Raw genomic sequence first — 14,330 nt, 5'->3', positions numbered from 1 at the left:
TTGCTGTGGTATGTTCATCCTGGGTGTTTCACATTTATGTTTTTTTTCAGATATGGTACAGTGACCAGCGTGAGGCTTTTACCAGACAAGTATTGTGCATTTGTAAATTTTAAAATGCCTGTGTCAGCAGGAAAAGCTATGCAATCTTTACAGGTGGGTGACAAGGTCAAACAGTGGTCGTTCATTATTGTTGTGTTGGGGATACTGATGGGGTATTTCAGGGTTGTCATTCTCTTGTATGTGTGAAATCCTTTATGAACAGTGTATTGGGTGTGCGTCTGCCCCCCCGTGTTAATGTTTATGAGACCCGTGAAGGTCCGGGGTAGAATAGGTCTTCAGCAACCCATGTGCTTGCCATAAAAGGCGACTATGCTTGTCGTAAGAGGCGACTAACGGGATTGGGTGGTCAGTTTCGCTGACTTGGTTGACACATGTCATCGGTTTCCAATCGCGCAGATCAATGCTCATGCTGTTGATCACTGGATTGTGTGGTCCAGACTCGATTATTTACAGACCACCGCCATATAGCTGGGATATTGCTGAGTGCGGCGTAAAACTAAACTCACTCACTCACTACTGTTTATGATGTGTTTATGATTTAGCTCTCTAGTTCCCCCATTTGTAAGACTACCATGAATAGTTTATCCTGTGTCATTGGTTTACATTGTTCAGGTTTGAGTATTGTCTGTGTGTAATGATATCTGTAGCAATTTTGCCGGAATATTGCTTTCTGTAATGTTAAATAACATTCAACCAGACGTTGGTACATATGGATCAAAATAACAATGAATGGATGTTTCATTAAGATTCAAGTGCTAGTTGAAATAAATTGTAAGCTAACTTCATCTCAGTATTTGTACAGCTTTGTGATTGTTTAATGTCTTTAGGTCCATTTTTGGTGTTCTGCTTCTAGAACCATGCTCTTTGAATTACTTGTGACTGAGAAATATTTTGACATGTCTGACTTCTGTGTTTCAGGGCGTTGAGTGTGAAGGTCAGCGTTTGTTGATCAAGTTCCCCGACAATCCAATCTGTAATGGCAATGGCCCAGCCCAAACAATACTAAAGAAAAATACATCATCACATACAAAAACCCAACAGATACAGCAACAACAGCAACAACAACAACAACAGCAGCAACAACAACAACAGCAATTACAACAACAGCAACAACAACAGCAGCAGACCGGGTAGGTAATTATCATCAAGTTATTACCATGGTTCCATATACCCTTGCCTTGGTCCGTCTGTGGACACCGTCATGATAGTGTTGAATGTGGCATGCTGTCATCATGGTTATACACACGGTCATTCATATAGATCATACTAGGTCATGTATAGGTCATACTAGGTCATGTATAGGTCATACTAGGTCATGTATAGATCATACTAGGTCATGTATATGTCATACTAGGTCATGTATAAATCATACTAGGTCATGTATAGATCATACTAGGTCATGTATAGATCATACTAGGTCTTGTATATGTCATACTAGATCATGTATAGATCATACTAGGTCATGTATATGTCATACTAGGTCATGTATAGATCATACTAGGTCATGTATAGATGATACTAGGTCATGTATAGATGATACTAGGTCATGTATATGTCATACTAGGTCATGTATAGATGATACTAGGTCATGTATAGATCATACTAGGTCATGTATAGATCATACTAGGTCATTATAGATCATACTGGGTCATATGAATTCATACTAGGTAATGTATAGATCATACTAGGTCATATGTAGTCATACTAGGTCTTACATAGCCAGCTAGGTCATGTGAATTCATACTAGGTCATGTGTTGCCATTCTATGTAATTCATTTTCATACAAGGTTATAAGCTAATACCAGGTCATGAGGTTGTACTAGACCTGACATTGACTTACTAGGGCATACATGGTCAAACTAGGTCATGCATGGTTGTCACACTAGGTCGTATGTGGTCATACAAGATCACATGGTCTTTAGGCTGTACATAGCGCTGCTAGATAAGACTGGAATATGTTGTCATACATGTACATGCATTGTCATTCATGGTCATACACGTTATGCACGATCATGCACAAGTCACCTGCAGTCCTTTGCAGCCTCACGTAATCTGTTGTAGGCATCTAAAATTTATGACTATTGTTATGCATCCATTAATGCATGCTATCATCACACACAGACAGTTTTGGTCACAAGTAACACTCCGATTATTCATATTTCCATTACACAGGGAGGCAATCCTTGATTGATAGATATAACATACATTGATATTGTTATTGGCTTGTGTGAAAACTAGTCTGGTTATTTTGGGTCATCATTATCAACTAAATTGTAATTTGTAAATTTTGCATCAGCAGACAAATAAATAGTGTTTGAGGTTTGTTTCTAAATTATTGAATATATGGACTCCCGAATCTTATGTTCAAATTTAGGATTATGATCAGGAACATTTGAGTCGTAATTAATTTACCGTTTAGTGGTGAACACAATCTTGCTAGGACTGTAGGTTGTCCTGAACTTAAACTGTAGTATCCAACTGCATGATCTTGGACTGGACTCTCCGACGGCCTGAGTTTGAATCCCACATGTGTATAGCATGGTACTCTTGTCTCGTGGGCACATAGCTGCAAGATGGCTGATAGGTGACACACATTTGCATCAGTGTGGAATACCAGTAGAGGTAGTAGTGTGTGCTTTATTTGATAGTCATGTTTTGTGAGTGCATATAGTTGACAATCCTAACCTCTGATTTGATGAAACCTCACCTACTCCTGGGTGAATACAAGAACATAGGTTTTGGGAACATCTGTGCTGTTCTAGAAATAATTATATCATCAGATTAAGACACTGTTTTAGCATAATGTATCATAACCTGAATCTTTCATCTTATGTTGAAAAATTACACACAAAATGTCCCAAAATCTTCAAGGACATAAAGACATAATTCTTTTAGGGATCACAACGTTTTGCATTGTTTGTAGTTCTTATTGACGTTCATAAGAAACCCTGAGATGCTGTTACAAATAATAACAAAAGTTGCTTCCATTCTAGTTTCGTATTCTTCAAACATTTCAGTTGGCAAATGTCACTGAAAACTGAAAAATATCAAATAAGTTCAGTTATGTTTGCATGGTAAAAGAATAGTTCAGATATAAAACAATGAATGGTGCCAAGCAGGAAATTAAGTAAGATCAATTCAGTGCAAAAATCAGTTCTGTGGGATAATGGCTGATGGTTTGTTTCTGAAAACATGACATTTGATTTGATACTGGATTTACAAACATATTTTCTTGACATCAATTCATTTATTTTAATTTTCTAGCTTTCAGTGGCGGAGGTCTTCTAAAGCAACATGTAAAAATTTAAAGGCCTAAGAAAGACAGCCAGGCCCAGCTAAGGTTACATTTCATCAAATTTTGGTCTTACCGTTCATTTCTCTCCTGCGTATCGCTTTGTTCCATTTGTGTTGATGTGATGGGGTGGCTTTGTACAGTAACCACTCATTTGTATTGTGCCTCACTTCCTCTGGTGGCTGAGATCTTCCTTGAAAACACGATCAGATGGAAGGAATGAAATTCATGAGCTTTGTGTTTTGTCTTCGACTCTGAATATGTGTACTTTGTAACTATGGTAACTGCTGAGTTCCATGTATTAAGCACCCGTTTCTTAAAGCACCTGTTTCCTATTTGCTTGGTATCCTTGCACCCTCTGTGTTCATTCTTCAATCTCGTCTTCTCATTTTTGGAAACTATAACAATCATTTAAGGGAAATAATTGCCCAGTAGGGAATATTTTCACAAATACCTTCTCTAACAATTATCTGTGTAATTTGAAAATATTCATGATTACATTTCAATTGTTAATGGCATGTCGGAGACAACCTTGATTCTTGTGATATATTTTATTCGTTTTTGTCCCTTCGTTTAGCTTTCTTGTTATTTCTTGATATGCTTGATGCCATTTCACATGTTCTGTCATTGAACATTTTCCTCTGCTTATCCGTTTGGAATATGGGGGTATGGTTTTCAATGGTGTTTTAGTTTTCTTCCTTGTGATATGTTTGGGTGCTTACAGGTAGAATTCAGTATTCATTGATGCTGATGGAATTAAAGCAATGGATAAGGTTGAGCAGTTGTTCCATGAGTTAAGTTACCTTGCTTGATGTTTGTTTGCAAACAAACTGCACATGACATGTTGTTCCACTCAGGGGTTCTGTGTTTACCATTTTACTTATTTCATTCAGGACATTGAAAAGGAAAGTTAATTTCAATACTTTACTTGTACTACTCAACACAAGTTGAAGCATGGATTTTTTTCATATTACTATAGTTTATGGGTACAGGTTAAGGACAGACTCTTTCATCTTACTATACTTAATCTGTTTTGGTCTAGGGCCATCTGATTATTTCATATTGCAATAGTTAATCTGCCCAGGTTTGAAACCACCCAATATTCTTTCATATTGCAATAGTTAATCTGCCCAGGTTTAAGACCACCCAATATTCTTTCATATTGCTATAGTTCATCTGCCCATGTTTAAGACCACCCAATATTCTTTCATATTGCAATAGTTAATCTGCCCAGGTTTCAGACCACCCAATATTCTTTCATATTGTTACAGTTAAACTGCCCAGGTTTAAGACCACCCAATATTCTTTCATATTGCTTTTGTTAATCTGCCCAGGTTTAATACCACCCAATATTCTTTCATATTGCAATAGTTAATCTGCCCAGGTTTAAGACCACCCAATATTCTTTCATATTGCTATAGTTCATCTGCCCAGGTTTAAGACCACCCAGTATTCTTTCATATTGCAATAGTTCATCTGCCCATGTGGGGCGGTGGGGTGGCCTAATGGTTAAAGCGTTGGCTCGTCACGCCGAAGACCCGGGTTCGAATCCCCACATGGGCACAATGTGTGAAGCCTATTTCTGGTGTCCCCCGCCGTCATGTTGCTGGAATATTGCTAAAAGCGGCGTAAAACCAAACTCAGTCAGTCATCTGCCCAGGTTTAATACCACCCAATATTCTTTCATATTGCAATAGTTAATCTGCCCAGGTTTAAGACCACCCAATATTCTTTCATATTGCTATAGTTAATCTGCCCATGTTTAAGACCACCCGATATTCTTTCATATTGCTATAGTTCATCTGCCCAGGTTTAAGACCACCCAATATTCTTTCATATTGCAATAGTTCATCTGCCCATGTGGGGCGGTGGGGTGGCCTAATGGTTAAAGCGTTGGCTCGTCATGCCGAAGACCCGGGTTCGAATCCCCACATGGGCACAATGTGTGAAGCCCATTTCTGGTGTCCCCCGCCGTGATGTTGCTGGAATATTGCTAAAAGCGGTGTAAAACCAAACTCAGTCAGTCATCTGCCCAGGTTTAATACCACCCAATATTCTTTCATATTGCTATAGTTCATCTGCCCAGATTTAAGACCACCCAATATTCTTTCATATTGCTATAGTTCATCTGCCCAGGTTTAAGACCACCCAATATTCTTTCATATTGCTATGGTTAATCTGCCCATGTTTAAGACCACCCAATATTCTTTCATATTGCTATAGTTCATCTGCCTAGGTTTAATACCACCCAGTATTCTTTCATATTGCTATAGTTCATCTGCCCAGGTTTAAGACCACCCAATATTCTTTCATATTGCTACAGTTCATCTGTCCATGTTTAAGACCACCCGGTATTCTTTCATTTTGCTACAGTTCATCTGCCCAGGTTTAAGACCACCCGATATTCTTTCATATTGCTATAGTTCATCTGCCCATGTTTAAGACCACCCAATATTTTTCAATATTGCAATAGTTCATCTGCCCATGTTTAAGACCACCCAATATTCTTTCATATTGCAATAGTTAATCTGCCCATGTTTAAGACAACCCAATATTTTTCACATTGCTACAGTTCATCTGCCCAGGTTAAAGACCACCCAATATTCTTTCATATTGCTATAGTTAATCTGCCCATGTTTAAGACCACCCAATATTCTTCACATTGCTACAGTTCATCTGCCCAGGTTAAAGACCACCCAATATTCTTTCAAATTGCTGGCGACTAACGGGATCGGGTGCTCAGGCTCGCTGGCTTGGTTGACACATGTCATCGGTTCCCAATTGTGCATATCGATGCTCATGCTGTTGATCACAGGATTGTCTGGTCCAGACTCGATTATTTACAGACCAGCACCATATAGCTGGAATATTGCTGAGTGCTGCGTAAAAATAAACTCACTCACTCATGTTGCTCAGTTCATCTGCCCAGGTTTAAGACCACCCAAGACTCTTTCATATTGCTCTAGTTCATCTGTCTTGGATTAGGACCACTTGATTCTTTCATGTGGTATCTCTGTATCCTCACTCAGGTGAGATGTAGTTGTCCAGGGTATGTGTGGAACAACAAGGAACATGGCAGGGTTGTCATCTGGTGCACCTTTGGGGTTAAAAATACTGAAGCTTTTGTGTGCTCTTTTCAAATATCTAGGTCCTCGTTAGATTGAACGTTACCCCTTCTTGGACTCATTCTATGCTGTTACTGTAATTTTATAATAATTACGTGGTTCATATAGTAATAGCGTGGATATTGCTGGAATATTGCTAAAAGCTGTCAGTAATAGTCTCAGATATAAAGTACATCATCAAGGTAATTGTTTGTGTATACATCTGAAAGTTCCAGTTAGTAATTTCATGTGTCAAAACTGTCATGTTTACCTCATATACCTCATAGATGTGACGTTTATTTTCTGAAGGCAGCCTGTATTCTTATTAGATTTCAGTTGAATTTGTGATGATTTTTACCCAAGTTTATTTCAATCGATAACAATAAATTATAATCACTTATAAAACTTGAATAGCTTAGGGATGGACAGTTTGTTTTTGATCTTCTGCTTGAATGAAACTTCTGATTTTGTCACTCAACACCAATGGATTTTTCACAGATTGTTTAAACCTCTTGCCTGATAATTTCTTTAGATTCTACCTTATGTGTTGATGTAGTATTTACAGCCATTGTCTTTTGTCTACCAGTACCATTATTTTGTATCAATGCATAACTTCAGTGCTAAATGTTCTTCCGTCAGTATAGGTGAGAAGTTAATCATTATGTTACAACGGATACAACAGTTTTCCTATGACTAGAGTCAATTACTATTTTTGGTGGGGCGGGTGGGGTAGCCTAGTGGTTAAAGCGTTCGATTGTCACGCTGAAGACCTGGGTTTGATTTCCCACATGGGTACAGTGTGTGAAGCCCATTTTTGGTGTCCCCTGCCGTGATATTGCTTGACTATTGCTAAAAGAGGCATAAAACTAAACTCACTCACTATTTTGGCAGAATATATATGCTTGCATTATAAGTTGATTTCCAGTATGTTACTTATATCTGTTTATCGTATTGACATTTTCGAAGTTTGAAGTCACTTCACCACTTGGTGTTCAGAACCACCAGACATGAATATTGTCTTCGGGACTTCGGCGTGACGAACCAACGCTTTAACCATTAGGCTACCCCACCGCCCCACATGGCGTAATATATTTTAAATACTGATCCCGAGTGGCATTAACTCAAACTCACTCACTCTCTCTTTCAATGGAGTGTCATGCAACCTGGCTTCCTGGGATTAATGACCTGCGAAGATCCGGGTTAGAATGAACCTTCAGTAACCCATGCTTGTCGTAAGAGGCGACTAATGGGATCGGGTGGTCAGGCTCGCTGGCTTGGTTGACACATGTCATCGGTTCCCAGTTGCGCAGATCAATTCTCATGCTGGTGATCACTGGATTGTCTGGTCCAGACTCGATTTTTTACAGACCGCCACCATATAGCTGGAATATTGCTCAGTGCTGCGTAAAATTACGCTCACTCACTCCCCACTCCTGGGATTACATGGGTAGAGTAGAATAGAGTACATCAAGTGTGCATTATACACTTCCAAATGTCACACCTTGTGCTGAACCTTGACTGTTTTGAATTGAAGTCAACATCATCCTTTTAAGGAACCATATTTGTTTGGACACGTTATTTTGGTCATTTTGTACTCGAAGATAGAATGTACATTTTATAGAGTGAACTCTTTGAGTGTACGGTTTGTTTAGACAAAATGTGTTGTTTGGTCAGACGCTCTGACATGGTTGATGCATGTCATGTGGTGTGGTGTTAAAACAACAAACAAAGGAAACGAATATATAATAAATATCTAACCAACTGAGCACAGCCTCACCTTGAGGTTTTAGTGTCAGGTTTACTCGACCGCCTCCGTGGTGTAGTGGTTAGAGTGTCTGCCCGGAGAGCGGAAGGTCGCGGGTTCGATCCCCGACCGCATCATACCAAAAGACGTTAAAATATGGTACTTGTTGGTCCCTGCCTGGCGCTCGGCATAAATGGGTACAACAAGGACTGGTCGGCTCAGAGTCAGTATAATGTGTCTGAGTGGGGTATTCATGCTTCACTGCGCCATGGTATCTCAGTGAGCTAGCACTATAAAACCAGCTTCAGTCTGGGCTAGTACAAGGAGCCGCACATACACATACACACGCATGCACGTCGTCATATGAGCGAAATATTCTCAAGCACGACGTTAAACCCAATTTCACCTCACCTCACCTCAGGTTTACACAGAATACACAAGAATCTTGTTTTAGTGTGAGACATTCAGGTTAGAACATACTTCATCCCCATCTTCATATATTTATCATCATGCATTACTCATCAAAATTTCAGAATGTGTCAGCGTATGCATAGGACGTCATAGGCAACATTATTTGTATACAACGTAGGTTTTATTTCAACAGACTGTGGAAATAGTTTGATAGTTTGAAATGAGGCCACTATATGTATCCATGGTATCAAAAGACTTTATCAGAATACAGTTTTGTTTTCGTCTTCTAATTTTGATATAACTAACACGGCTTCCATTTTTCAAAATATTTTTTGCCTTTTTGTGCATTACTGACATACTTTTTAATGCATTTTGATTTTTAATTCAGTTATGACCAGTTACTTCACCATTTTTGCACATATTATTTTGACATTTGATATACAGCGAATAATGTTTTGCATGTAATAATGTTTATTTTTCATATTTTTGTTTTCAACAAATCACCACCTTTGACTTTCACATTTGCCTGTTTGTCTATTGTTACTGCATTCTAAATCTCTGTTAAATTACCAGTACTGGAAACTTGTATATATGATCCAACTATCGATTTGCACAAATCTTAAGCAAGGCTGCCAAGTTGTCAACATTTAGAGACCAGTTAAAGGTTTCCATTTGGCTATTTTGTTTCAAACTGTATTGAAATTCGGCAGAGGTGTAGTTGGTAATGGGCTCAACGGAAGTTCCATAAGACAACACAATACATATTGACTTTTATTCCAACCCTTACAGCAGCTTTAGGTGTAAACAAAGTGAAATCAAAATAGATGCAAAATTGAAAAGCTTTAAATCCCTGGACGTGTTTCAACAAATTATCTAGACATGGGGTAAAATGACAAAGAGTGGGATTTCACACATGGTTGCCATGGAAACTCTTTGAATGCTTTTAACAACAGAGACTGTTTAGGATGGTCCAGGGAGTTTTATCATCCAGCTTTTGATATAGGGGAAATAGCAAGTCAAGCTCAAGCATACCCAAACTGTTCACATTGGCTGAAACATTGTGTGAAAACCTTTCACTTGTAGAATATTCATGCCTGTTGCTGTTTATTCTAAGTATTCTATGGCCTTGAGTGTAAAATTAAAAGTCTTTGACGTTGATATTGGAAATATATGATCAGCACCAAAGTATTGGGGTACGAAAGTGTCATTGTACTGACATAGGTGAAAAGTACAGGTAGGAATTCCATCTAAGTACATCGGGTTGGGATAAGGCATTTCAGCATGTCAAAATGCATGGTGTTGAGATTAGGGATTTAGTACATGAAGTTGTCTTGGCCATTGATCTGCCTCAACCTTCATCAGACAGAAATAGCCAAGGAACTGAAGTTTTGATAACCATGAAGATCAGGGTTATAATTGGTCTTCAGTAACCCATGCTTGTCGTAAGAGGCGACTAATGGTATCAGGTGGTCAGGCTCGCTGACTTGGTTGACAAATGTCATCGTATCCCAGTTGCGTAGATCAATGCACATGCTGTTGATCACTGGATTGTCTGGTCCAGACTTGATTATTTACAGACGCCATATAGGTGGAATATTGCTGAGTGGACATTACACAACAAACAAACAAACCAAACCTGAAGTCTTGAAAACTATCTTCATGAAGCATGGGGATCAATAGCAAAACACAATGTAAAATCTACCGTCTCCTGCTTTACTTAAATGAAATCCTTTTATGTATTTACTGCTGCCTTGTGCTCTAACTCTATCTTATTAAAGCTAGCACAGATAATTGATTGTAGGAAATATTCTTCATCATTTCTACATTAATGTTTTTATGCTTAAGGAATGCAGTATTTAATACATGTTGTGTTTTTATTTTTCCAGTGTGCGGAATCAGCCAAAGCAAAGTGGGCCTGTAAATGGTGATGAATGTTATTTTTGGAGAACGACTGGTTGTATATATGGTGATAAGTGTCATTGGAAACATTTGCCGGATCATAAAGGCGTGGATAAAAAACCGTGGCAAAAGGTAAGGCATGAGAATTTGTGACTTTTCTAGACAGGGGGCGGTGGGGTAGCCTAGTGGTTAAAGCGTTGGCTCGTCACGCCAAAGACCCGGGTTCGATTCCCCACATGGGCACAATGTGTTAAGCCCATTTCTGGTGTCCCCCGCCGTGATATTGCTGGAATATTGCTAAAAGCGGCGTAAAACTAAACTCAGTCAGTTTTCTAGACAGAAAATCATTCTCATCAACCTAGGGTTTATTTATAACAAAATCTGTGGTGTTAATTTAAAATTAATTTGGTAGAACAGCTCTAGAAACTCCCACGTAACTGGGCCATTACTGGCCCAATGAAGTCAGAAAATCTGGCTCATTTTAGCCATTCCGGAACTGGGCCTGTACTATTTTGCACACTGGCGTTGAACTGGACCAGTACAGGCAAAGAGGTATGGCCCAGTACACAGCTGTAGTGATTGCACATTGGCCCTTTACTGTTTGGCCGGCACTGGCCTGGTTAAGTTTAACACAGTTTCTACTATGTAAACAAGCTGATACCAAAAAGAAAACACAACAAGAAGAAGACACAAGTTTATCAGAACGAGTTTAATTCATGAAACAAGATGAAAACAATGATGCATCATTCTTTCATTGATTCAGAGTTCATTCTCCTTCTGGATGAGCTTGTTCAACAGAAGTTTCAAAATTCAATTCAATTTCATTTACTATTCAATCTATCCAACGTTTTGTCCAGTATGACATGATTATCAAACAATACTATAATCTAGGCCATATATTGAATTTTTTTTTTTGAATGAGGCATGTCAGCAAGCTTTCCTTGATCTAACAACATGACATACATACTGAATGTTTCAAACTACCCTTGTTCCAGCGAAATTCATACTGCATGTTATGGTTCAAAATTTAGCTCAGCACTTAACCTTAGTTGAAAAAGTAGTCTCTATAAGTTTTTCACAACAAATACCATTACTTTCTAGTGTCACATTAATTCAATCTACATTCAGAAATGTGGAAAATGTTACACTCTACCTTTTGGCCACCTCTCTTGAGCAGACAACATGGTCCTGAGATAATCCCCAGCAAATTCACCAGACAGGAAGTGCACTGTCTGTACTGGGCCAGTACTGGGCCGGTACAGTATTGCAGTATTTATGGTAACCACCCAATATATGTCCCAGTACAGTTTTGCCTGTAACGGGCCACTAACAGAAAACAAACATTGGTCCAGTACTGGCTCTATACTGTCGTACATTATGCCAGTGCCAACGGTACAGGCCAGAACGATGCCAGTACTGGCCCAGTTACGTGATGTTAGCTGGGCTATTGTTTTTAGTCAACAGTTTATTATAATGATAGGGCGGTGGGGTAGCCTTGTGGTTAAAGCGTTTGCTCGTCACGCCAAAGACCTGGGTTCGAATCCCCACGTGGATACAATGTGTGAAGCCCATTTCTGGTGTCCCCCACCGTGATATTACTGGAATATTGCTAAAAGAGGCGAAAAGCTAAACCAGGGATTGGGATAGAGAACTTTGACAATGGGCCATTTTCAGGGTTATTAGCCATTTTCTGAATTTAGAATGGGCCACTGCCCTTGTATCAATAGTAAACTTCAAAAGTTTAATGGGCCATTTTATATTCTAATGTGTAAAATGGCCCATTGTCCCTGCCTTTCCCAAACCCTGGCTAAACTCTTATCAATATTATAATGATAGCTTGTAGCAGAATGCTTCAAAGTTATACTAGTCCTTCTGATACCATCTTGGTTTGGCTGTTTGGCTTTTTTGCTATAGGACAAGAGCCAATATCTGTAACCATTATAAATGTGAATGAAGAAATGATCACAGAAAAGTATGTGTTCCGCAATGTTATTGGTTGAAAAAGCATCTGATTGTCATTGTGTAGAGCTATGGGGGATCCTAGATCGTTTGGATAGAAAAGGGTCTCCAGCTTTGGACAGCTTGTTAAGAGGTGTTGTTAGATCGAGTGGCAAGGCCGACTGACTTGGTTGAATGCATGTCATGGTATCCCCATGGCTTGAATTGTTGGTCACACTGTCAATCACTGGATTGTCTGGTCCTGACTTACTGCACTTACTGCCATTGTATGGCAGGAATATTGCAGATGTATAAAACTATGGAGAAAATAATCACTCTTGTTTGTGATGATAATTTTGTATTTCTTCTGTTCATGATATCCCATACTGTAAACGTGTTCACAAATTGCTGTTTTACCTGTTTGTAATACCTTTTTGTGTTTCACGTGTTCATAAAATTTATGTAACTTGTTCACAAGCTTACCTGTTTCATTTGTTCATGATACCCACTGTGTGTTCAGCCTTTTCACAAAGTCCTGTTTCACCTGTTCGTGACACCTAACTATGTTTTTCACCTGTTCATAAAATCCTGTTTCACTTGTTCATGACACCCAACTATGTTTTTCACCTGTTCATAAAATCCTGTTTCACCTGATGATACCGTCTTTGTTTCATGAAGCCCTGTTTCACATTTTCATGATTTCCTCTTTGTATTTCATCTCAAAATCCTCCTTTTCCCTGTGTTTATGATTCTCTTCTTGTGTTTCAGAATTCTGTATAGCAGAACATCCACCAAAATTTGTTGTTGTTATTGGGTTATCTCCCCTGCTCCATTCGTGGCCTTGCTCAGACTGCCTCGGAAGAGGACCCTGGTGGCTACATCAAGACTGGCGGTCTGCCCCTTGACTATATGCAGCTTATAACAGAACTGTGTACTTAACAGGATATACTGTGATGGGACTTGAAGCAGCACACTGCCTTGGCTAGGACTTGAGGCTGGTTACAAACAATTTTTGGATTACAGGAAATAGCCAGATGATGTAGCTTTGTGACTGTAACCAGCATCTGTAGGCAAATGCATCAAGAGGTAATGGTTGCATGTTACCATGGTTTCCAGTTGAGATGTCCTATGATATTATCTTGGCTGCCATGGAAAATCATCACAGACATCAACTGGTGAAATAAATATTTTCCACGATATTATCCTGGCTGCCATGAAAAATCATCACAGATATCAACTGGTGAAATATTTTCCAAGGCTGAAATGATGTATTTTGATACAGGGAATTCTTGTCTTTGTCATCATGCAAGACTTTGTCATGAGATGGACGTGAATAGGTTGTGGGAGGACTCTGTATACAGGGGCCATCTGTGTCCATCACAGGTTTGAACCAAAGTATACCTTTAAGTAAGAACTGACAAAATTCCATATTTTAGTCCCAGCGTTAATTATAGGAAATATGGCATATTTTATCATTGTGATCTGTGACACTGTTTGACTTGATTTTGTGATAGAAAAATGGCTTTCACTTAACTGGTGTGGGTTGTATTTTTTTCAACTTCTATTTGTTTTATTATGAGCACTTTGATGGTATTGACTGCTTATGTCATCATTCAACGTCCAAGGATGTTTGAGTTAAACCAGCATCTGTAACGGCTTGATAAAATTCACAGACATTTTTTTATCATCATTTATATAATTCTTATTTGTATTTATCATCAGTTATTTTATTGCTTGGCTGAGGTAAATTGAAGGTTCAATTTTGCAAGTGTCACAATTTTCATCAAGAATTTGAAAAAAACACCAAACCCATTATTATGTCATTGACAATAATAATGATCATGGTCGGAATAAAATACCAAATGATGTGTATTGCAGAAAT

General features: G+C 38.7%; 1 protein-coding gene across 5 annotated transcripts in view; it reads left to right on the top strand.

Moving 5' to 3' along the window:
* The window catches only part of LOC124267283 (hsp70-Hsp90 organizing protein 3-like), a 51,306-nt gene extending 37,221 nt beyond the window's left edge, over positions 1-14,085 (top strand). For 2 of the 5 annotated variants that reach the window (XM_046702195.1, XM_046702199.1), the window contains 4 exons: positions 51-153; positions 979-1,190; positions 10,498-10,642; positions 13,217-14,085. In XM_046702195.1, coding sequence (XP_046558151.1) covers positions 51-153; positions 979-1,190; positions 10,498-10,642; positions 13,217-13,228 — 472 coding nt within the window. In that variant the 3' untranslated portion in view covers positions 13,229-14,085. Of the gene's footprint in view, positions 1-50; positions 154-978; positions 1,195-3,324; positions 3,401-10,497; positions 10,643-13,216 lie in introns of those variants that run through there. The other 3 variants (XM_046702196.1, XM_046702197.1, XM_046702198.1) reach the window with 3 other exon arrangements.
* Positions 14,086-14,330: the final 245 nt, after the last annotated feature.

Source organism: Haliotis rubra, unplaced genomic scaffold (genome assembly GCF_003918875.1).
Source record: "Haliotis rubra isolate DU_JTF1 unplaced genomic scaffold, ASM391887v1 Scf130, whole genome shotgun sequence".
Lineage (NCBI taxonomy): Eukaryota > Metazoa > Mollusca > Gastropoda > Lepetellida > Haliotidae > Haliotis > Haliotis rubra.
This window is presented reverse-complemented; position numbering and strand designations above follow the sequence as displayed.